A 26,260-nucleotide genomic window follows, 5' to 3' on the forward strand; every position below is an offset into this window, starting at 1 on the left:
CTCTCAACACCCCACTGAAGCTCCTAAAAAAATTTTTTTAAGCAGTAAGTCACCAAGACAAAAAGAATGGGATAAGAGAGAAATAGCAATAAATTCTAGGAGGTTGCAGAGCAGATGGTTGAGTGGTAACTGAACTATCTGATGTGAGGAAGTTTCTTCTTAAGCAAGCAGTGGGAAAAGCCAAGAAGCAAAGCTATTTCCATCCAGATCTCCAAGATACACAGGAACTGGCAGCATCAGATACCCCTGGAAATGGAAATGAAACAGACTAAGAGCAGAGGACTGGGTGAAACGTCTTAAAGACAGTAGTGAAACCCTCCAGAGCCTCTGGCACTCCCACTGAGTTAGGCTGACCTTTACCACCCAGGTGGAAGGTCTCTGATTGGGGGCAGGGGGGGACCTCTAGGATCAATTGACAGCAGGGGTACCATACTAAAAATAGAGATTAAAGTTTACATACTGAATGCTGAGAATACTAGTTTCCTTCTCTTATTTGACTTGCCAAATATTGGGAGCCAGATGCACAACGGCTATGCAGAGTCTTGATACTCTTCTCTTGGTACTCACACTGGCCCAACAAAAAGACCTGAAGCTACTGACATTGGGAGTTACCCAATGAAATGGCCCAAGCAGATCATCCTGCAGTGAAGATTACAGTCAGCAAGTGTCACCTTTAAATAAAAGCACAGAGTTAAGAATCACTTAATATTTGAAAACTACTAATATGAAAGAGATGAAAACAAAAAAAGGTGGATGAAATGGAGATTATGTAGGAAGAGGTAAGAGAAGATAATGCAGCCATATAGAACAGGACGTCATAAAATGAACTTTCAGAATCAAAAAGAGCTCTCGGAATTTTTTTAAAAGATGGCAAAAAAAAAATTCTTGATGGAAATGAAAAATAGAAGGATTGGAAAAAAAAAAGGAAATCTCCCAGAAACAAAGAGATAAAAAACAGGAAAGATAAGAAAATTAGAGGATAAGTCCAGGATGCCCAACTTCAGAATAGCAGGGGTAGCAGAAAGAGCTAACAGTGAACACAAAGGAAAAGACTCGAGGAAGAGCACAAGGAAATTCCCCACAACAAAAGGATGTAAGTTTCCAGACTGAAAGAGTCCACTTAGTCACATAAGGTTCAAGAACTGGAACAGGATGAAATGTCTCAATGGTCACAACAGAAGCTAGGGCACAATGGAGCAATGTCTTCAAAATTCTTCCAGAAAATGACTGCAACCTAGAATTCTACACCTAGCCGCTCTCTCAACTAGATGACGCTAAACTAAAGATGCTTTCCGACATACAAGGTCTCAAATTAACCTCCCATGTATCTTCTCCCAGGAAGCTACATAGAAAGTATTCCACCAAAACAATGAAGTAAACCAAGAACAAGACGTGGGGTCCAAGCCACAGGGCACGCAACACAGGAGAGAAGTGAAGGAAGCTCCTGCTTCACCACCCTTCTGCAGATTCCTAAATCAAAACTGGGCAAAAGGTCTGGAGCGCTACCATTCCAGACTGGAGTTCAGAGGACTGTGGAAGAGATGTCTTCAAGATGAAACTGGTAAGGTATCTGATTTGTGAACGTACTGAGGGGAGAGTTACATACATGGGAGACTTTAAGGTTGAGTTAGTGATAAGTACAGAGAGAGCTAAGAAACAAAAAAGTTAATTAATAGTTCCCAGGAAAATAAATGCTGAGCAAGAAAGGAAAAGTAATCATAGTAAGCTTGGTAGAATAGTGTTAAATACTCATAATAATGTGAACACTGAAAAATTACCTAACCATATCACAAGGTTGGAGGAAAGAAAGAAGATGAATCGGTACTGGGAGCAGCCTGAAAAGGGGAAGGGGCATATAAGAAAGAACTAAAAAAGAATTAAATCCTCATCTCCCATTACGAGAGTCAGATAACGCCCTCAACTAAGAAGTCAGCAAAGAGCAATGAAAGCATGCTATTTAGAGGTAAGGATGTAAATACCAAGAGAATGAGCTATACTGTATAAGAGTGGAAAACAGAGTAGGAAACTGGCAAGACTGGGACTAATTTTCAAAACAGGCCATTTGGAACTATTTGACTCTAAACTATAAGAACATACAACTGAGCTGTCATACCAAAATCTCCAGGGGTTGTGGCCCAAGACCTTACATTTTAAAAAAGTATCACAGCTGAACTGATGAACAAAGCTTTTCAATATTCACTGATAAAGACTACTTTTAAAGTTCCTTGAAGCTCCAAAGAGCAAATAGGACTCTCTTTAGTATCTTCACTCATTACATGGTAAGGAAATAAAAGGACATCTTATCATTTCATACACCTAGGCACAGCACTTTACCAGGAGTTCTAGCTCCTTCAGAATGAAGTTGCAGAGATGATGAATTAACATGGCTACTCATTAAATTTAAACAGGAATTTGTTGCTTTTCCTCCCCATTATTTCCCCCTCGAAGGAATTGTTTTAGAGATCACATTTATGTTTACTAATGCTGTAAACACTGAAGTCCATTACCTTGAGTCCTGGTGCAGGATAAAAACCTTCAACTAACTTGCTATTATCAAAAAGACTATAGGCCCCATCGCGTATTGCCACAACGCCTCGACTCCGGCAGTATATATCAATGCAATACATGTTCCTGAAGGCCAGTCTGATGTGGGTGGACGACTGCGGCAGGATGGAGAAGCACTGGTAGGCAGTGTTGGTTCTCTGGGTCAAGCCCAACATCGGCACAGTGGGCAGTTTGTTGATGGCATTCAATGGAGCCTGAGTATCAAACAGTACCTACAAGGAACAAATGCAGTGAGAGCAGCCAGTTTCTGCTAAAACCTCAGAATTTTCAACGTAAAATCGTCACAAATGAGACAATGTCCTTCTGGCACATTCCATACAAACTTTCGTCGTTAAAGACAAGTTAAGTCCACATGATTTTTTTTTTTAGTTAAGGGTACTTTAATTAATTAATTTATTTATTTTTGGCTGTGTTGGGTCTTCGTTTCTGTGTAAGGGCTTTCTCTAGTTGTGGCAAGCGGGGGCCACTCTTCATCGCAGTATGTGGGCCTCTCACTGTCGTGGCCTCTCTTGTTGCAGAGCACAGGCTCCAGATGCGCAGGCTCAGTAGTTGTGGCTCACGGGCCCAGTTGCTCCGCGGCATGTGGGATCCTCCCAGACCAGGGCTCGAACCCATGTCCCCTGCATTGGCAGGCAGATTCTCAACCACTGCGCCACCAGGGAAGCCCCCAAGTCCACATGATTTTTTGAGGAGTTTTACACGAGACACTAACACTGAGTCTTATTTTTAAATAGAAAATGAACTTAATTACCTGTAATAACTGAACCACATTTGGTGTTTTGTTGAACATTTCTTGAAGCTGATGGAGAATGGTATTGTGACAGTTACTGCATCCTGAGTTTGGACCAACAGTTCCCAAAGAAATGTGAAATTTCTGATGTATGGAATTCCACTGGATACTAATCTAAATCAAAGAGATTACATGTTTCAGAAACCGAGAAAGGAACGGAGTCAATCAGAAGAAAAAATAATGTTTAAACAGTAAGGCAAAATGCCAAAGATCTAAATGAGGTCTTTTTTGGAAGCAACTCATGAGACCCTGTAAACTGCAGATGCGCTGTCCCTATGGACATTCACTGAGTATGTGTGTGTTAGCCCACTTCTACTAAATAAAACAGAAAGAGAAGGTGCTAAAGAAAAAATTTTGATTAAACTTTATTTGAAAATTGTCATTGTTTCTTATTTTTCCATTTTCTCTTGAACGGAATAAGAGTCACCCCCTAGGTGAGTACCGTATTAAAGGGAAAAGGAAGCCAGCCCCAACAGATGCCACCTTCGGTTAACAGATTTTAAAACACTCAAGTAACTTCTGATATTACTTTATGTGGAAGAGTCCAGAAAGAAGCTAGCTGGCTGAATTTATATACTAAATTTCTAGGACTTTACATATGGGGTGGGGAAAAAAATAAGAAACTACAGATTATGGGGAATACCTTCAAGATTAATACAGGATCAGATAATGTTAACAACCATGTGACTAAAAGCACAGACATACCACACTGTTCAAGACCATTCATATATAATCTTCATTATAGTAATCACGCTGCTAAGCAGATTTGAAATCAGTGAAGAAAAAAAAACCCATAAATACCAAAAGTATATTACCTTGCCCAAAACTCTTCAAGAATACATACTCCTAAGAGGGTATAGTTTTTGTTTTCAATTTTAAAGAGTTAAGCATTATAGTATATTTTTTATCAACAAAGTATTTAAAATTTACCATTTTATCCCTAATTTTTACTTGAACCCTCAATTATTTCAAGAAAGTTTTCATAATTTTTGAATTCTTGAGTTTTTAAAGATATATGAGAGGAACTTTAGTTTTTTTGGGGTTTTTTGTGCACCCCACCCCCCCACCCCGCCAAGCGGACACCCTGAGACCCCTGGAAACCCCTCTGACCTCCAGTCACCGTTGCCAAAACACCCCAATCCCCACAAACGGAGTGTTTAACCCGTCCAGGGAACCCCCTCGCCTACGCTTCGCATTCAGGCAATCCCCACCCCATCTGAAGAGGTGGAGCCCCTCCTGGGGATTCCACCCCAAGTCCCCCACAGGAGTCATCTCCACCAGCCAGGCGGCTTCTCCGCCTCCTCCTCGCAGCCGCCGCCGTCGCCGGGAACCCCCACAGCTCCTCCCGCTCCCGCCCCCGCCACCCCATCCCCGAGGAACTTTAGTTTTAATTAATTCATAGACTTACTGAACTTCCCTTGGTGGTTCCATAACACAAGATAAGTTTTCGGTAATTATAAACACGAACTTCTGAGAAAATGTTTAGATGAGTGGGTATGTCTAAACAGAAAGAAAACAAAAAAGTTTAAGATTATACATACGAAATTTTAAAATATATATTTGAAAAAGACGGCATCTTGGCAATAGTATATGCCTAGATAGAAAGGTCTCTGTATATATAACTTAGTTTAAAAAAAAAAAAAGAAAGGAGAAAAGATAGTAACAGCACAAATAGGTAGTAGGGCTTCCCTGGTGGCGCAACAGTTAAGAATCCGCCTGCCAATGTAGGGAACACGGGTTCGAGCCCTGGTCTGGGAAGATCCCACATGCCGCGGAGCCACTAAGCCCCTGCGTCACAACTACTGAGCCTGCGCTCTAGAGCCTGCGAGCCACAACTACTGAGCCTGCATGCCTAGAGCCCGTGCTCCACAACAAGAGAAGCCACCGCAATGAGGAGCCCGCGCACCGCAACGAAGAGTAGCCCCCACTCGCTGCACCTAGAGAAAGCCCACGCGCAGCAATGAAGACCCAATGCAGCCAAAAATAAATGTAAAAAAGAAAAAGAAAAATTTCAAAAGAAAAAAAAAGCTGAAAGTATTTCTAATAGTTTACTTAGTTGGTTGACAATAGTAATAAGAAGAAATAAATAAATAGGTAGTAGGCTTCAATTTCCATTTCGACAAAAGGGGGCCAGGGCAGGGGCAGAGATGTACTGAAGCAGTACAGCATAGTGGTTTATGGGTTCCAATTCCAACTCTGCCCTTTGCTAGCTACGTGAACTTCAGCAAGTTTCTTAAGTCTCTGTGACTTGTTTTCTTCATTTGTGAAATGAGGGATGATAAATTACCTCATAGGGTGACTGTGAGGAGTGAATGAGTTAATACAAGCGTTTATTACATTGTGTGGCACACAGTAAACTCTCAATAAGCACTATTATTATAATCTGGTATACCTGTGTGTTAAAATTTCTCAATATATACGAATCATCACAGTGGCTGTCTCTCGGGGATAGACTGACGATTTTTTTTTTTTTTTTTTTACAACGTGCATGTTTCACTTCCTCAGTTAAAAAAGGCGGTGGCGGATGCTTCCCCCCCTCCCTCCGCACCAAAGGAAGATTATCACTTGTACCTGGTAGAGAACGTGCAAATTCCAACACACACTCATATAATCGTGCAATGCTATTCCAATCATTAAGGAACATTTCAACCACTTTTCTACCACCAACAGGTTCAGACAACAGGTTTTCATATGTCAGATAAACATGCCGGGATGGTCCTACAGATTAAAAGAAAAGATTAATAGTAATCAATACAAAAAACAACCCAGAAATATGCAAAGACAAAGTGTGTGAAGCATCTCACCTTGCTCCCTGGTAGAGGTGCCATTAAGTGGACAATTTGCAAACACTAACTCTGCCACCCACGTGCGGTTATTTCTACCTTGTAATCGGAAAGTGCAATCAAGAAGAGAGCGGTCCAGAGCCTTTTGCGTTTCCTCATTTACACCCTTACAGGGAGGAATTCTGGTGATGAAAGACAGCATATGAAGTGTACTTCGTATCACAGAAAGACAAAAGCACAATCTACACAATGACAGGCAGGGTAGCATATTAGAGCTTTGGTTCAAAGTCCACTACTAGGCAGCTTCTGCAAGAGAAGGAAACAATTCACAGCAGTTAATAGCATTTAACCCACTTCCATTCATATCAATATGGATTAGGACTCTCATTTTAACAGTGATGCTCGCCTTCATCCTTAATCTTGTTATTAGAAAAGACCACAATTTCTCAGAAAATCAAAGATACTGGCTTTCTATGAAATCTACCTAGAACATCCTCAAGGAAAAGCTAAGGAGAACAAAATATTTTTAAGACCACTCTTTGAAGTCAGGATGACACAGTGAAAAGAACAAGGGCTTTGGAGTAAGGGACCTGCATTCTAATTCTGACTCAGCCACATTCAACCTCTCTGAATTGCAGTTTCGCAACTATAAGATGGAGATAAATAACTACCTTATGGGTCTCTGATTTTAAAACATGACAAAACATATATATAAAGTACTTATGGTGGCTGATACAGCAGGTATTCATATATGTTAGTTTCTCCTTGCAGTAAAACCAAGTCTTGCTCACTGACTGCCATGACAAAATTTCAGGTTCGTTATCTCCCCCCACCTTCTCCGCTCCTCCTCTGTAGAGGTAACTCACTGTGATGGGGCTACACATGTATCAACTCATTTAACATACATACTGTCACTTATATGTACCACATATACAAGAGGAATGTATTAGCTTCGGTGTCTTAAAATACCCATCTCTTGCAACTTTATGAACTATCTTATTTGTCATAAAACATGATGAGGTAATATATTTTGGCTGTTTTTTTCAGTAATGGATGAAATAATGAGATAATATTTAATTACACGTTATCCTTTAACTCACAGGGAAGGTGAGTTAATTATCAGACTTGGTATAATAATTATCAAAATCAGCAAAAAACAACAAATATAACTAGAAATATGGAATTTTGGTTCAGGCCTCTCATTCAGATATAACACCTAGACCAGGCTTTCTCAGGGTCGGCAATATTGACATCCTGGGCTGCAGAATTCTTTGCTGTGGAGGGCTATCCTGTGCAGGTTATCCTACCCTGGCCTCTACCTACCAGCTGCCAGTAGCACCTCCCACCCCTTCTTCTCAGTTAATGAGAACCAAAAATATCTCCAAACATTGCTCAGTGTTCCCTGGCAGGGAACACTGCCCTGATGTTGAGAACCACTGACCTAGAATAAACAATTTAAGAGAGAAAAAAGAGACAGAGATTGTATATGGTAAAAAATAAAATCTGTAGGGGGAAAGAAAGCTATCCAGGTTGCATAAAAATAGAATTAATGTACTGAAATTTTCTCAGTAAATTAAAAATTCCACCACAGCTTGTTTTAAATGTACACGTTTGGGCTTCCCTGGTGGCGCAGTGGTTGAGAGTCCGCCTGCTGATGCATGGGACACGGGTTCGTGCCCCGGTCCGGGAAGATCCCACATGCCGCGGAGCGGCTGGGCCCGTGAGCCAAGGCCGCTGAGCCTGCGCGTCTGGAGCCTGTGCTCCGCAACGGGAGAGGCCACAACAGTGAGAGGCCCGCGTACCGCAAAAAAAAAAAAAAAAGTACAGGTTTTAAAGTTTTTTCAAAAGTTAATATTTCATACTACATACTTGTTATCACTCACTACCAAGAAGATTCTGTCCAACATTATTTGGGGTAGTTATTATAGAAATCGCATACACTGCACATATGCTTCGAACTTCGGGTATACTGAGGACTTTTGCCTGCCCTTACCCCTCAAAATGTACCTCTAAGCCACAGTAGTTATAAAGCAGCCAATTCAGATAGATTTTTTAAATCCTGATTTTGAAAATATAAATGCAGTACATTATCCTTCTTTCACATAAAATAGGTATTTCATGAAATCCATCTGGTTAGAAAATGAACACATAGAAGTCAGCATGTTTGGAAGTAAGAATTAAGTAAGACTCCTTCCAATTTATGTTCTCAGGGACAACACGACCCTGAAAATGCATTCTATGTTACTTTCTTAATCTGTGATACCGATATAATTGGCTTTATTTCAAGGAACCTGCAAAATATCTACTTGCTTTTAAGGTTATACATGTAACAGAGAGAAATAACAATAACTTTAATCCTCCCTGCATGATCATGTGAGGTGGGAAAAAAAAAAAAAAAAACAGGTTCCCCCAAAAGGAAACCTGACAAAATCATTACAAACACAAAATACTATTATTCAATATATTTGCCAAAAATTAAGAACCGAGGAAGATGTTCCCCGGACAATGGATTTAACATATCTGAAAATTTCTATCATTTCAAAAAAGTTTTTTGATCTAAACAGCTACTCCTGACTGATTTTTCTCCTGTAATTCTGAATACTGAACAAATTTAGAAAAGTAAGCTCTGGTCTTCTAGGGCAGATGTGTATCAGCACTGCTCCTTCTCCGCCATCACGTGCTGCGTGTCAGTTTCGTTCTGAGGGATTTTACAAACATCAGTAACCACGTTATGTCCCCACAGTGCAAAAGTGGGGAGGAAGATCACTGAAAGTGCTAGTAAAAGCAGCACAACTGCACCTACAAGGAAAGTGGGGTGGATTTTATATAGATTGCACGTGCATATGCAGGACTCAGTCGCATAACTGACAAGCCGAGTCACACAACTTGCAAAAAAGAGCTGGGCCTGTGCATTACTTGCATAAGCTACCAGAGGCAAACGAATCACGAGATGAAAAAACCTTGTGGGCGTGGCTGGAGGACCAGCACCACTGCCCATTACTGTAATGTTAGTTCAGGAGAGGGTGGAAAGTTTGCTTAAGAGCTCAAAACAAGGCACTGCGAGCATGCTGCTCTCGAGACTGTGTCATCTGAGCGGTGGGATCAAGGCTCTTGAGTTTGCACAAGGCAACAGGCCCATGAACCAGAGCAGTCTAAGGTGTTTACCATATTTTCAGAGATACAGCAAGAAGGCCTGCTCAACAGATTTTCAAGGAGATAAGCTGAACAAGAACAGAACATATTTTTTAGCAAAGAGGAGAAAACTATGCTCAATTTTAAAGCTTTGAAGTCATACTCCCATTTAATATGAATATACCTAGGACTAAATGCTTAAAAGAAGAGTTTCTGAAGATTACATGAATTGGAGCAATTACTTACTAATTATAATTAGATCTATCCCAGATTTTAATTTAATAAAATCATATTTAGACATTTATTATTTTTTCCTTCCCCCGATAACGGACAGCTTGTACCAAACAGATCTCTTTATCCATTTCTATATATTTTCCTTTTAAGTTGTAAATAAAGGAAACAATAGCCAGGATATAGTAAAGACTTTCTCAAAAATTATTGTAAAATGAAGATTAAAAAATATGAAGTGCTTCCTCTCCACGTAAGGACTATAATGAATTCTCTTGAGTTCAAGAATAAAGGGGACTGAAATGTCTTTTGTAAAAATGCCGAGAGCAAGATATTTTAAGATTCTTGCAAAACATGAAAAATATAACTAAGAGACTAGAACACAAATGTTATCATCTATTAATCTACAGTTGTCAAAAAGAGTAAAAAGAAAAAAACCCTATACTTTAGGCAGAAGTAATATAAAACCAAAGGCAAATTAATTAAAAGTTTTACATTTTCCTTTTGATGTCTATTCTAAGACCAGCTCTCTCCCCAGAAAGCTTTTTGTGGAGATGGCATTACGGTAACCAGGCAGGGCAGCTATTCTAGTTCAACTCTTTATCTAACGTGAGCACCATGACACATGGGTGGAGTGCACGCTATCTGCGAGTCCTTCCCACCTTCCACAGGGCAAATTGATTCCCAAGTAACAAAAATTAAAGCCCCGCTGGCTCAAATTGCAGAGCCGCCATGTCTTGGCAGACAGGAATTCAATAAATAAAAATTGCTTCTATGATTTATATTATTAAGCAACGTCTAATAAACAATACAAATGTCCAAAAAAGAAAACTGCTTTGTGCACCAAAAAGGGTGATCTCTTAAATGGCATTCTAGCTTTGCAAGTCCATCCTGGTCACCTTATAAATCACACACGCTGCCTTAGTTTTCCCTCTAAGCATCCTTTGGCCCCCTTGTCCTCTACCCGTTTAGAACCAAGCCCTCTGCCCATCTCCCCCTGCGTGCTCTTTCCTGGTGATGTAAGTTACTATCCCAGCTCAATTACTTTCACCTTGGTACCGACTCATTTACTTCTCCTGCCCAGACCAGTCACCTGGGCTTGAGACACAACCCTGCCTGCCCAAAGGGATGTCTAGGCACCTCAAACTTAGCAAAGCCCCTTCAAACTCACATCTTCGGTCCCGTCTTGGAAAACATCACTGTCATCCATCATTTGCCCAAGATAAAACTAAGAGTTAACTTTGCCACCTTCTCCTCTTTCTCACCTTCGACATCAATCTAATCACCAACCCCTTAAGATTTCGTCCCCTAAGTCCTTATGGAACTTTCTCTGGTCCAAGCTACTAAGAACTCTGGTGTGAACCATTTCAGCAACTAGTTTTGCTACTTCAGTCTTGTTCCCCTATCAGAGTGAGCTTTCAAAAACACCTATCTAATGATGTCAGTTTCTGCTTAAAATCATCTGATGGCTTCTTACTGCCATTGTGGTAAAGTCTAAATTCCTTAAGGACACTTACAAAGACCCTACAGGATCTGACCCCTTCCTGCTCACGTCTCTAGGTTCATCTCTCCTAACTCCTGCCACGCCCAACTTCCTTCAGTTCCAGGATGCCGAGCTTTCCCTTCCCTCTAAGCCTTCATTTTCGCAGTTATTCCTTCTGGTTAGCGGTGCCCACTCCCATTCTAGCTCCCTTTCCTCTGGCTAATTCTCACCTCTCCTTCAGTCTACGTACAACTGGTACTTCCTCAGGGATACCCTTCCTGACTTCTGAACTGGCCCAGATCCCCCTGCTATGTGAACCCACAGCATCCTGAAGGGCCCTTTCAGAATTCAAGGCTGACACATACTCACACTCAGTAAACACCTGTTGAATGAATGAAAGATAAGCCAGAGGAAAGACATCCTAAAATACCAAGTGCTGCTGGATCTCCACTTGGCAGGTGAAAGAGAACGCTCCCCCAGACCGTAGTAATTCCATGCAGAAATCTGTGACATCCGCAGGTTCTGAACTCGGCTTTATGCTGACTCATGGAAGGAGAGGGGCAGCACTGGCAGTGTGGCTGCAGTGTGTGGCACCAAGTCAGACACGTGACAGGGACTTACTTCAATAAGCGAATCGCATGACTGAAGCCATCACCTTCCATTTGCACTCCTTTATGTGGAATCTCCAGATTGGACAGCTGAAAACAGAAAAGCACAGTTATGTCAGACCACCAATTTGACAAAGGAAACTACCTTTTCTAAGTACTACTGTCTCTATTCTCGTGGCGTCTGTACTAGAGTCACTCTGTCCCAAACTGACAACGTATTAGGCATGAGCATTGTGCCCCATCATCCGATTTCCTGGGAAACCAAATAAGACTGGTTTTCTTGTGTGATTCAATTATGTTTGTTTGAAAACAAAGTTCGAGTCATAGCCACATCTCATTTTTAACCACAAACAATATTTTTCCGTTTATCACTTTTCTGGAATACATTTTTATTTTTAACAACTATTTCCTCCGTGAAACCCAAGAAGAAAAGATTTCCACTTTATGCATTTACCCAGTGAGATATCATTCCCAATTGGAGGATTCAGTAAATGAGTTCAAAAGATAAATGCAGGGATAGTGCCTGAGACCTTATCAGTGGAACTGCAGGTTATTTGGGTATGCCAGGAAGTCATCTGATCTAGCCAAGAAATGCCTGCCTTCAGCACATATTCCCAGGCCTTCTCTGACAGAGTATTTATTTATTTATACCCACCTTGTTCCAGAAAGGATTTAAAGCAGCCCTAAGCATTTCACTGAGCCCTGCTCTTTGGGCCTGGGAAGAGCAGAGGTTTAGGAAAATAGCTGCTGACCAAATAGGCAGGAGGGGTCCAGATTCAAAAGGAAGCAAAGTGTGGGAGGGCTTCTCTTCTATGGATCAGAAATATAAACATTCCTGGTAAGACTAGATTTAGTTATTCACATCTCAATATAAATTACTTTAAGCAGAAAATGTGCTTGCTTTTACCTTTAACATATCTTTTTCATTGAGAGAAGAAAAAGTTACGCTTTTAAGAGCTTGACTGAGTTCAGTAGACTACTACAGAATGTTACATGGCCTATGTGTGCAACAGGTATAGGAGCACAGGGAAGGGGGACAGAGGCCATATGCCTACAGGTGTCTACAGGGACACTACGAAGACACAAGCTTTTGCAACTTCTAGCCTGTGGGTAATGGGGAAGACAGCAGACAATGAATGAGGCATTACACTGCCCCTGGGCATCATGTAGCCTCCCTTCCCACTGCAAGGGAGTAACTGAATGACATTCATGTAACCAATCCACATGGCACGATGAAAAAGCCCAACAACACAGTTAAGTAGATACAAGCACGGACACCGCACAGTTTTGGAGCTTTGGCCAGTTCCCAGACAAGAGGACATCCGTCAAGCTTACAGTTCTAGGAGCGGGGACGTTGTGGACATAAGTATCTACTTTCGCCTATTTCTGGGCTTGCATTTTCTGGGCTACTGCTGCTCCTCACAATTTCACACCTTATTCTCGGCCTTCAGATCCCAAAACCCTATAAAGCAGCGGTTGGCATACAACAGCTCATGGGCCAAATCCAGCCACTGCCTGTTTTGGTAAATAAAGTTTTGCTGGAACACAGCCACACTCATTTGTTTAAATATCAACTATGGCTGGCTCACACTACAACAGCAGATTTGAAAAGCTGTAATAAAAGACTATGACCCACAAAGGCTTAAAAAATTTACCATCTGGCCCTTTATAGAAAAAGTCTGTTGATTCCTGCTCTAAAGAATCAAAATGCTTTCAACAAGTCTTCCCAAGACTATCATCGTCAGCCCAACTGATATAATCCACTTCCATGTTTCTAGGTCTCTTCTTCATTCCCAATAATTTACAGAGGGGAGGAGTCTTACAGAAAGTAAAACTTTAAACTAGAGGGAAATAATTAAGGTTTTGATGTATTACTTTTAAGGGCTGCCAATCCTTGGCCAAAGCCCTTTTTGGAAATACAAAAACGCAGGTTCTGTTACCTCCCTTTACTTTCATGTTTGGGGATCATGCTGGATATCACGATTGTGTACTCTTGAAAGACACTAACTCTGCATAAGTCTATTGCTTCTTCCATAGGAAAAGAGTAAAAATTTAGTTTAATATTCTTTCTGACCCGCTTCTCAGAAAGGAACCCAATTTTATTAGTAAGCAATATGGACAGCTTCACCCACTGAAAAATGAGCCACCCCTTTATCAACTACCCATCTCTAAAAGGGTAAATAATGTTCCTAAGAGGTATACAAGTAAGATGTTAATTCTCAAAAGTTGTCTTTTTTTTTTTTAAACTAGAAGAATTTACTTTCCATTTCCACAAAGAACAGAAGGCCCACAATTTGGAACCAGAGAGATGAAATAATTTAAGTCATGTTTTACATGTATACCACGAGATGCTGTGATTTCAACCCCACCCCTCCCAAAATATACAAGTGATCACAACCATCTGGTTCTAATGGAATTCATGTAGCTTTAGCAAGGCATTTAAAAATTACTTAGATACCCCAAATTACCTCCAACCGAAGTCCTACAAATGGCATATTTGTATCACACATAGCGACAAAGTGAGCTAGAACTTTATTGAAGGCACACATTTCTCCTGATCGTTTGGTTTTCTTGGGTTCTACTGGACACAGATCATCAGACAACTAGAATTTAAGTAAAGAACACAAGTGGGTAAAAAAAGTACATGTGATGCAATTAGTTAAGGCAGTTGTACCACGGTAACAAAAGTCAAGGTAAACCAAAACAAATGTTAATTCATTCAACAAATATTTACTGAGCAAATATTGACCTAAACGCTAGAAATTTAGTAGTAAATATTATGTATTTAACAAGCTGTCTTTTGGAAAATGGTATATAATTATTAATTAAGAGAGAAACATTTGCAAGAATACATAGACATTTGTTACCTAAACCTTATTGCTGCTCAGTATCTTAAAAACCATACCAAATTCTTTCCCATTTAAAAATGGTTAAAGAGCACAGCAAAGTTCATACACGCAAACCCTGTGCTCATCCCTGTATGTGATCGTACCTTGCGCTTGGTACTGCTTCTAGGCTGCTTCCCGTTTTTTGTACGATAAACTAATTCCTGGATGTTTTCCTTGAACTGCAGCAGCAGGAGGGCCATGACAGGGCTGTCTTCACGATCTGCAGCATTCACAGACATGAAGTAGTACTGGTATGACAGCTGTGTGGGTTTATTGGGAACTTCCAACATCTCCACAACCTAAAAAGGCCCCAAATCAGAAATGAGTCTCAGAGACATAACTGATAAGTGTTGGATATTTTCCTCCTTATATCAAGTAGGGCTCAGAATTATATGCCTAATGTGGATGCCTTTTTTCTTTAAACAAGGACAAATCAGTCATGATCTCAAAAAAAAAGGCACTGCAATTAAATATGGAATTTGTTTTCTAAAAAAATAGATCAGGCTAAAGAACAATGATAAAAGTAAATGCAACCATAAACTAGAGCAAATGGAACATTTAGACTATCAGCGTTAGGTGTTCTTGAATTCATACCTTAGCTTATAAATTGAAAACATTTTCTGCTTAAGTCCAGCAGGTCTTCTAGATTTTCTAGAATGGTATCTATTTTAAATTGCCCTGCTGTCTCTCTTAACCAATGAAACAGCCTAAGAATTCCACTCTTATGGCAGAAGAAAAATGAGAACTACCTCTCATACTTGGAAGCATATAAAAATAAACTCTGATTTTTCAACTGAAATATACAGTCACTGTGAGGATAATAACATCAACAGTAGTTAACACTGATATAGAGCTTACTGTGTGCCACGTACTGTCCTAAGTACTTGACAGATGTTAACACATTTAATCCTCCTAAAAACTCTATGAAGTAGGGATTCTTATCTTCATTTTTCTGATAAAGAAACTGAGGCACAAAAAAGTTAGGTTAATTGCCCAAGGTCTCAGAGCTGAGAAGTGATACGTTTTGATCCTAGAAGTCTGGATCCAGAGACCTTGCTCTTACTCACTATAACAGCTTACTATTTTCAAGGTCTACCTAAAATTTAAAAGTCCCCTAAATACTTTAAGAAGTGAGAGAAATGAATGCCATTGGACAAGGCTCTTGACCAACACATACTTTTATGTCTCTGTTCCTGCCTCCCTTCTCTCCACCTCCTCCTCCCCACACACTCTCTTCGGGAAATTGTTTGGTCAACACGTAAGCATAAACGCTGAGGCACCTGAGGAAATGGAAGGATTAAAAGTAAAATGGAACTTCACTAAAGCTATACGGATGGCAAATTAGCACATGAAATGATATTCAACATCATCAGCCATCAGGGCAGCATAAATTAAGACTACAATAAGATACCACTACACATCTATCAGAACGGATAACATTTCTTTTTAAAGAAATTACTGTTGTGGTTTATGGGGTTTTTTAACTTATTAAGTTATTTATTTAGTTTTGGCTGCATTGGGTCTTCGTTGCTGCACGCGGGCTTTCTCTAGTTGTGGTGAACGGGGGCTTCTCTTCGTTGTGGTGTGCGGGCTTCTCATTGCGGTGGCTTCTCTTGTTGTGGAGCACAGGCTCCAGTAGTTATGGCACACGGGCTCAGTAGCCGTGGCTCATGGGCTCTAGAGCGCAGGCTCAGCAGTTGTGGCGCACGGGCTTAGTTGCTCCGCAGCATGTGGGATCCTCCCAGACCAGGGCTCGAACCTGTGTCTTAACCACTGAGCCACCAGGGAAGTCCCGAATAGCTAACTTTTTTTAAAAAAATCACAATACCAAGTGCTGGCAAGAATTGCAGAGCAACTAGAACTCTCACGTATTGCTGGCAGGAATGCAAAATGGTCTGGCCACTTTGTTTTTTTTGTTTGTTTGTTTTGCGGTACACGGGCCTCTCACTGTTGTGGCCTCTCCCGTCGCGGCTAGCACAGGCTCCGGACGCGCAGGCTCAGCGGCCATGGCTCACAGGCCCAGCCGCTCCGCAGCATGTGGGATCTTCCCGGACCGGGGCACGAACCCGTGTCCCCTGCATCGGCAGGCGGACCCCCAACCACTGCGCCACCAGGGAAGCCCTGGTCTGGCCACTTTGGAAAACAGTTTGGCAGTTTCTTATAAAGCTAAACATACACTTAGTGTATGACCCAACAATCCCACTTTTAGTTACTTATCCAAAAGAAAACTTATGCTCACAAAAAAATCTATATGCAAAGGCTTATAGCGGCTTTATTCACAATTGCCCCAAACTGGAAACAACCCAGATGGCCTCCAATGAGAGGCTGGTCAAACAAACTGTGATACATCCATACCATGGAACACTACTCAGCAATAAAAAGCATGAACTATCATATATACAACGATATGGATGAAAATCAAAGGCATTATGCTGAGTGAAAGAAACGAAACTGAAAGGCAAATCTACAGAGACAGAAAACAGGTCCAGGTCACTAGATGAGAGTGGGGGGGGGTCTGATTATAGAGGAGAGCATGCGGGAGTTCTGGGGGATGATGGCAGTTACAAAACTGTATGCATTTTTTAAACTTCAGACACTAAAACATCTGAATTTTTACTGTATATAAATTATATCTCAATACAGCTGGCAAAAGTAAAATAGCAGAAAGACATTTAAAGGCAGGAAGACTTTCCTCTGTTCTTAATGTCCATGGTAGTTCTTCCCACTACTATGAACGTATCATCCTTAAGTGAGAAAGATGAAGGATGAAGAGTAGTATACATTCAGTTTTGGTCTAAACCACGAGAAACAAATTATTGCTTTATAGTAAATCACTAGTCACTGAAGCTTAAAGCCTGGCTTTTTGTTGATACTAAATAAGGTCAGAAAGTAATAAATTATAACCATTTACTTCTGTGTGTGACTGGGTACAAAAGATCTTTGTGTGTTCATAGGTTTATTATGTATATCATTTCATATGTAGACCGGGCAGCTCACAGAGAACTGAAACAACAATCCTCTGTCACGTGCCAGATATAGTTCCACAGCTGGTATTTTAGAATTCAGAAAAAAGTGAACTTCACATCAATGACAGACTTATTCATCGACATAAGTAACCCTAACTTAAGATATATCAGGCTACCTTTTTATGACAGTATCTTTTAAAAGTACAGCTTAAAACCTTAAAAAAAATGCACTCCCATTACCTTCAACCAACAATCCTGAATTAAGTTGTTTCAAACACCTTAGAATCTTATCTAGAAATAGCTACTTGGTATACACAAAAATTTCTACAAGCAGGAAATATATTTATAAAATATATGAGTCCATATTTCAAACTCTTTCAAATTTTAACCAATTCAATGATCTCAAAGAAACTACTAGAAAACATCTGGAGTGTAACAGGAATGAGGATTTTACAGTGTATTGAAAGGTACATGCAATCAATAAAATGGATATATATGCCTTCAATCAATTAAGGATGAGAAAATAAAGCTACTTTAGTCAGCCATATTTAAAAGGCAGCGTTATGCAAGTTAACATTTGATTAGAGCCAAACAAGTTTATCTGACACCAAAACATCTCCAAACCTTCACAGTAGTTGCTTTCAAATTTTTTCTTACACAGAGATGCCTCATTCCAAGCAGAAACTAGGCCTCACTACAGGAGAGATCCTAGGGTGAGGGATAGGGGCATACCTTATATTCACCAACCCTGCCTAATCATTATATAATTTCTTACAGACATGATTTTCCTCTCTCCCTCATCCCTACCATCTCTCTCCCCTCTCCTGGGTTGAGAATCACCATACAAAATTCAAATATCCAATAAAATACGTTTGCAAGTTAAAGCAAACAATAAATTATTCAAGATACTAATAGAATTACTGAACTCGATCACCCAAATCACCCCTTTGCATACTTACGATGTAGTATTGTGGAAGACGGGTAAGTTTAATGAACAGCTTATTCTTAGAAAGGTTTCCAATAGGATGGGTTGAATAATTGGACAGCTGCAATGTTTCACTGCTTATTGTAGGCAAGTGTTTTATAGATTGTTTGCAACGCTGTTGTCCAAGCCAAAACCTTAAAAGAGATAATCCAAATCACAAAATCATAGACTTTTCTGATTAACTGTGCGCTACTGATTTATAAATAGATTAAAGACCACTAAGAAACCAATTAATATGAAATTTAACTGAACTAGTAAAAGGACACATGACCATAATGATGAATCATTCCTCTAGTTTTGTACTGGACTGTTAGTTCTAGTTCTAGTTTAAGGAGTTTAAACTGCAGTGTGAATGGATTTTAATTAATAAGGTAGAATTAACTAGTATTAAGGCTGAGACACTGTATCAGTTTATTATAGGAGATGAAAGATTTCCTATGCTTTATAAGACAGCACAAACTAATCTCAACATCTTTTATAAAATGCCTGAAGTGTTTATAAAACAAAATAGAACAACAAACAATAAGTATAAAAGTATCTCATTTTTCTGGTATCACTGGAGATATTCAGTCCCAGTTTTTATACTGTGCAAATAAAGTGACAGGTATGCCTAGCAGGTGCCAGTAAGTGTTGCTTACCTTCTTCCCCGCTCTCTCAGTTAAGCCACCAGATTTCACTTTGATGCTTCTACTACAGTACTCCTCTTATTCCTTTTATCTGACTGTCTATCCTTGAGGCTAGGATACCATATAATATGTGAAAAAGGGATAAAATGATTGGTACACAAACTCTCACTGATCCACAATGAGACAACTCAAAATATAAGAATACAAATATAGAAGCTTTTCATAGCAACATAACAGTGCCACAACATCCAAGATCACGATCACTAGGCTTGCCTTGCATAACAGGGCACAGACCAGTTTGGATGTTGTTGCATTTCTGTGGTGAGCAACATGTGATACAAAATATGTACTAGTCATGTACAGTAAAGCCATGTTTAATAATATAATATTTTAAGGGCACTTTGTCAACTATTACCCCCCAAAATGTATAGCATCTGGAAACTGCTTTTTCACCCTGAAAAACAAATTTAACTACAGCTTCACAGGATCAATTGCTAGAACTATTAATAAAACAATGAAAATAAATTTTTAAAATACACCAATACTTGCCTCATTCTGGATGACAGTTAAAAACGAATATTCTGAACTTGCAAAAACTGCTTTCAGATCTCTACGTCCACTCTCATCAACATACCTTTGTGAGACTGGTATCTCTACTATGGATGTTATTTTAAAAAAACCATGGAAACACTTAAGATACACATTATCTCCTGTGATTTTCGTCATCAACAATCCAACCGAGATTAGTTACAACAAACCAGAAACAAGCTCATTTGCCACATTAAAAATCTAAATCTATTACAAATGTAATATATATAAATTATAAATGTGTGAATAATACATACAAGATATTCTTTCAAAGCATATATGGGATTGCTATTTCACTCAACTTTTTTTTTTTTTTTTTGAGGTACGCAGGCCTCTCACTGTTGTGGCCTCTCCCGTTCCGGAGGCGCAGGCTCAGTGGCCATGGCGCATGGGCCCAGCCGCTCCGCGGCATGTGGGATCTTCCCAGACCGGGACATGAACCCGCGTCCCCTGCATCGGCAGGCGGACTCTCAACCACTGCGCCACCAGGGAAGCCCTCACTCAACTTTTTTGTTACGACTTTGCAGAAGAAAAAAAAATTTTGAGTGAGTTACGGGCGGAAGACGGAGGAAGAGTAAGACTCGGAGATCACCTTCCTCCCCACAGATACATCAGATATACATCTACACATGTAACAACTCCTACAGAACACCTACTGAATGCTGGCAGAAGACCTCAGACCTCCCAAAAGGCAAGGAACTCCCCACGTACCTGGGTAAGGCAAAAGAAAAAAGAATAAACAGAGACAACAGAATAGGGACGGGACCTGCACCAGTGGGAGGGAGCTGTGAAGGAGGAAAGGTTTCCACACACTAGGAAGCCCCTTCGCGGGCGGAGACTGCGGGAGGGGGGGAGCTTCGGGGCCGCGGAGGAGAGCGCAGCTACAGGGGTGCGGAGGGCAAAGTGGAGAGATTCCTGCACAGAGGATGGGTGCCGACCGGCACTCACCAGCCCGAGAGGCTCGTCTGCTGACCCGCCGGGGCAGGCGGGGCTGGGAGCTGAGGCTCGGGCTTCGGTCAGAGCGCAGGGAGAGGGCTGGCGGCGTGACCACAGCCTGAAAGGGGCTAGTACAGCTAACCGGGAGGGAGTCCGGGAAAAGTCTGGAGCTGCCGAAGAGGCAAGAGACTTTTTCTTCCCTCTTTGTCTCCTGGTGCGCGAGGAGAGGGGATTAAGAGCGCTGCTTAAAGGAGCTCCAGACACGGGTGTGAGCCGGGGCTAACAGCGTGGGCCCCAGAGATGGACATGAGAGGCTAAGGCCCCTGCTGCCACCACCAAGAAGCCTGTGTGCGAGCACAGGTCACTATCCACACCTCCACTCCCGGGAGCCTGTGCAGCCCGCCACTGCCAGGGTCCCGGGATCCAGGGACAACTTCCCTGGGAAAACACACAGCGCCCTCAGGCTGGTCACGCTGGCCTCTGCCTCTGCAGGCTCGCCCTGCATCCGTACCCCTTCCTCCCCCTGGCCTGAGTGAGCCAGAGCCCCCGAATCAGCTGCTCCTTTAACCCCGCCCTGTCTGAGCGAAGAACAGACGCCCTCAGGTGACCTACACGCAGAGGCGGGGCCAGATCCAAAGCTGAGCCCCTGGGAGCTGTGCGAACAAAGAAGAGAAAGGGAAATCTCTCCCAGCAGCCTCAGGAGCAGCGGATTAAATCTCCACAATCAACTTGATGTACCCTGCATCTGTGGAATACATGAATACACAACGAATCATCCCAAATTGAGGAGGTGGACTTTGAGAGCAAGATTTATTATTTTTTCCCCTTTTCCTCTTTTGGTGAGTGTGTATGTATATGCTTCTGTGTGAGATTTTGTCTGTATAGCTTTTTTTTTTTTGCGGTACGCAGGCCTCTCACTATTGTGGCCTCTCCCGTTGTGGAGCACAGGCTCCGGACGCGCAGTCTCAGTGGCCATGGCTCACGGGCCCAGCCGCTCTGCAGCATGTGGGATCTTTGCGGACCGGGACACGAACCTGTGTCCCCTACATTGGCAGGCGGACTCTCAACCACTGCGCCACCAGGGAAGCCCTGTCTGTATAGATTTGCTTTCACCATTTGTCCTAAGGTTCTGTGCGTCCGGTTTTTTTTACATTTTTAAAAAATTTTTTTCTTAATAATTTTTATTTTAATAACTTTATTTTATCTTACTTTATTTTCTTTTATCCTCTTTCTTTCTACTTTTTCTCCCTTGTATTCTGAGCTGTGTGGATGAAAGGCTCTTGGTGCTGCAGGCAGGAGTCAGTGCTGTGCCTCTGACGTGGGAGAGACAACTTCAGGACACTGGTCCGCAAGAGACCTCCCAGCTCCACGTAATATCAAATGGTGAAAATCTCCCAGAGATCTGCATCTCAACACCAACACCAAGCTTCACTCAACGACCAGCAAACTACAGTGCTGGACACCCTATGCCAAACAACTAGCAAGACAGGAACACAACCCCACCCATTAGCAGAGAGGCTGCCTAAAATCATAGTAAGTCCACAGACACCCCGAAACATACCATCAGACATGGACCTGCCCACCAGAAAGACAAGATCCAGCCTCATCCACCAGAACACAGGCACTAGTCCCCTCCAACAGGAAACCTACACAACCCACTGAACCAACTTTAGCCACTGGGGACAGACACCAAGAACAATGGGAACTACGAACCTGCAGCCTGCAAAAAGGAGACCACAAAGACAGTAAGATAAGCAAAATGAGAAGACAGAAGAACACACAGCAGATGAAGGAGCAAGATAAAAACCCACCAGACCTAACAAATGAAGAGGAAATAGGCAGTCTACCTGAAAAAGAATTCAGAATAATGATAGTAAAGATGATCCAAAATCTTGGAAATAGAATGGACAAAATGCAAGAAACATTTAACAAGGACCTAGAAGAACTAAAGACGAAACAAGCAATGATGAACAACACAATAAATGAAATTAAAAATACTCTAGAAGGGATCAATAGCAGAAAAACTGAGGCAGAAGAACAGATAAGTGACCTGGAAGATAAAGTAGTGGAAATAACTACTGCAGAGCAGAATAAAGAAAAAAGAACGAAAAGAACTGAGGACAGTCTCAGAGACCTCTGGGACAACTTTAAACACACCAACATTCGAATTATAGGGGTTCCAGAAGAAGAGAAAAAGAAAGGGACTGAGAAAATATTTGAAGAGATTATAGTTGAAAACTTCCCTAAAATGGGAAAGGAAATAGTTAATCAAGTCCAGGAAGCACATAGAGTCCCATACAGGATAAATCCAAGGAGAAACACGCCAAGACACATATTAATCAAACTGTCAAAAATTAAATACAAAGAAAACATATTAAAAGCAGCAAGGGAAAAACAACAAATAACACAAGGGAATCCCCATAAGGTTAACAGCTGATCTTTCAGCAGAAACTCTGCAAGCCAGAAGGGACTGGCAGGACATATTTAAAGTGATGAAGGAGAAAAACCTACAAGCAAGATTACTCTACCCAGCAAGGATCTCATTCAGATTTGATGGAGAAATTAAAACCTTTACAGACAAGCAAAAGCTGAGAGAGTTCAGCACCACCAAACCAGCTCTACAACAACTGCTAAAGGAGCTTCTCTAGGCAAGAAACACAAGAGAAGGAAAAGACCTACAATAACGAACCCAAAACAATTAAGAAAATGGGAATAGGAGCATACATACCGATAATTACCTTAAATGTAAATGGATTAAATGCTCCCACCAAAAGACACAGACTGGCTGAATGGATACAAAAACAAGACCCATATATATGCTGTCTACAAGAGACCCACTTCAGACCTAGAGACACATACAGACTGAAAGTAAGGGGATGGAAAAAGATATTCCATGCAAATGGAAACCAAAAGAAAGCTGGAGTAGCAATTCTCATATCAGACAAAACACTTGAAAATAAAGACTATTAGAAGAGACAAAGAAGGACACTACAGAATGATCAAGGGATCGATCCAAGAAGAAGATATAACAATTGTAAATATTTATGCACCCAACATAGGAGCACCTCAATACATAAGGCCAATACTAACAGCCATAAAAGGGGAAACTGACAGTAACACATTCATAGTAGGGGACTTTAACACCCCACTTTCACCAATGGACAGATCATCCAAAATGAAAATAAATAAGGAAACACAAGCTTTAAATGATACATTAAACAAGATGGACTTAATTGATGTTTATAGGACATTCCATCCAAAAAACAACAGAATACACATTTTTCTCAAGTGCTCATGGAACATTCTCCGGGATAGATCATATCTTGGGTCACAAATCAAGCCTTGGTACATTTAAGAAAATTGAAATCGTATCAAGTATCTTTTCCGACCACAACGCTATGAGACTAGATATCAATTACAGGAAAAGATGTGTAAAAAATACAAACACATGGAAGCTAAACAATACACTACTTAATAATGAAGTGATCACTGAAGAAGTCAAAGAGGAAATCAAAAAATACCTAGAAACAAATGACAATGGAGACACGACGACCCAAAACCTATGGGATGCAGGAAAAGCAGTTCTAAGAGGGAAGTTTATAGCAATACAATCCTACCTTAAGAAACAGGAAACACCTCGAATAAACAACCTAACCTTGAACCAAAAGCAATTAGAGAAAGAAGAACAAAATCCCCCAAAGTTAGCAGAAGGAAAGAAATCATAAAGAGGAGATCAGAAATAAATGAAAAAGAAATGAAGGAAACGATAGCAAAGATCAATCAAACTAAAAGCTGGTTCTTTGAGAAGATAAACAAAATTGATAAACCGTTAGCCAGACTCATCAAGAAAAAAAGGGAGAAGACTCAAATCAATAGAATTAGAAATGAAAACGGAAAAGTAACAACTGTCACTGCAGAAATACAAAAGATCACGAGAGATTACTAAAAGCAACTCTTTGCCAATAAAATGGACAACCTGGAAGAAATGGACAAATTCTTAGAAATGCACAACATGCCAAGACTGAATCAGGAAAAAATAGAAAATATGAACAGATCAATCACAAGCACTGAAATTGAAACTGGGATTAAAATTTTCCAACAAACAAAAGCCCAGGAACAGATGGCTTCACAGGCGAATTCTATCAAACATTTAGAGAAGAGCTAATACCTATCCTTCTCAAACTCATACCACAATGTTCATTGCAGCTCTATTTACAATAGCCAGGAGATGGAAGCAACCTAAGTGTCCATCATCGGATGAATAGATAAAGAAGATGTGGCACATATACACAATGGAATATTACTCAGCCATAAAAAGAAACGAAATTGAGTTGTTTGTTGTGGGGTGGATGGACCTAGAGTCTGTCATACAGAGTGAAGTAAGTCAGAAAGAGAAAGACAAATACTGTATGCTTACACATATATATGGAATCTAAGGGGAAAAAATGTCATGAAGAACCTAGGGGTAAGACAGGAATAAAGACACAGACCTACTAGAGAATGGACTTGAGGATATGGGGAGGGGGGAAGGGTAAGCTGTGACAAAGTGTGAGAGTGGCATGGACATCTATACACTACCAAACGTAAAATATAGCTAGTGGTAAGCAGCCGCATAGCACAGGGAGATCAGCTCGGTGCTTTGTGACCACCTAGAGGGGTGGGATAGGGAGGGTGGGAGGGAGGGAGACGCAAGAGGGAAGAGATATGGGAACATATGTATATGTATAACTGATTCACTTTGTTATAAAGCAAAAACTAACACCATTGTAAAGGAATTATACTCCAATAAAGATGATAAAAAAAGAAAAAAAAGAAAAACAAATTTGAGTGAAGAGTATCTTGTCTGTATATGTTCACTTTCAATGAAAAATAAATAGATTTTGAATTTTTTTCTTGTATTTTTTGTTCTGATTTTATGTATTGAAATGCAATTTTATGTCTGTTCACTCTAATAAAAAAAATGGAGGCTTATATTTTGAACATGTTTTTTCAATTCTTTTTTCTAGAATTTGTTTTCATTGCATGTTATGAAAAAAAAGTAATCACATGAACAGATGCCCAACACCATTAGTCCCTAAAAAATGTAAGTAAAAACCACAGTCAGACACCTGTCCCACTCACTAGGATGGCCACTGTCAAAGACAGTAATGAGCGCTGACAAGGATGTAGAGAAATGGAAACCCTCATACACTGCTGATGTCACTGTAAAATGGCACAACTACTTTGCATACTAGTATGGCAACTTCTTTAAAAGCTTAAATTTACTGTATGATCCAGTAATTCCATTCCTAGTGGAATGAGAAGTCTAGCCATATATTTGCACATGAATACTCACAGCTGTGTTATTCCTAAGAGCCAAAAAAGTGGAAACAATCCAAATGTCCATCAACTGATGAATGGATAAATAAAATGTGGCCTAGCCATACAAGGGAATGTTAGTTAGCCATAAAAAGGAATGGAGTACTGGTACATGCTTCAACATGGATGAATCCCAAAACATTATGCTAAATGAAAGAAGCCAGTCACAGAAGACCACATACTTTATGATTCCATTTATATGAAATGTCCAGAAAAGAAGAATCTACAAAAACAGAAAGTAGATTCATAGTTGCCTGGGGCTGAGGCTGGGAATGGGGATTAACTGTAAATGAGCATCTTTTTGAGGCAACGGAAATGTTCTAA

At 40.6% G+C, this 26,260-nt stretch overlaps 1 protein-coding gene across 1 annotated transcript in view; it reads right to left on the reverse strand.

Moving 5' to 3' along the window:
* Positions 1-26,260, reverse strand: part of MED14 (mediator complex subunit 14) — a 69,533-nt gene that overhangs the window by 23,693 nt on the left and 19,580 nt on the right. Inside the window, exons 12-20 of the mRNA XM_082681094.1 lie at positions 18,403-18,562; positions 14,582-14,776; positions 14,058-14,192; positions 11,603-11,679; positions 6,160-6,320; positions 5,927-6,073; positions 4,764-4,855; positions 3,317-3,469; positions 2,508-2,777 (exon numbers count right to left, since the gene is read on the reverse strand). Coding sequence (XP_082537220.1) covers positions 2,508-2,777; positions 3,317-3,469; positions 4,764-4,855; positions 5,927-6,073; positions 6,160-6,320; positions 11,603-11,679; positions 14,058-14,192; positions 14,582-14,776; positions 18,403-18,562 — 1,390 coding nt within the window. The remainder of the gene's footprint in view (positions 1-2,507; positions 2,778-3,316; positions 3,470-4,763; positions 4,856-5,926; positions 6,074-6,159; positions 6,321-11,602; positions 11,680-14,057; positions 14,193-14,581; positions 14,777-18,402; positions 18,563-26,260) is intronic.

This window comes from Grampus griseus (genome assembly GCF_964374135.1).
Source record: "Grampus griseus genome assembly, chromosome: X".
Classification (NCBI taxonomy): Eukaryota; Metazoa; Chordata; class Mammalia; order Artiodactyla; family Delphinidae; genus Grampus; species Grampus griseus.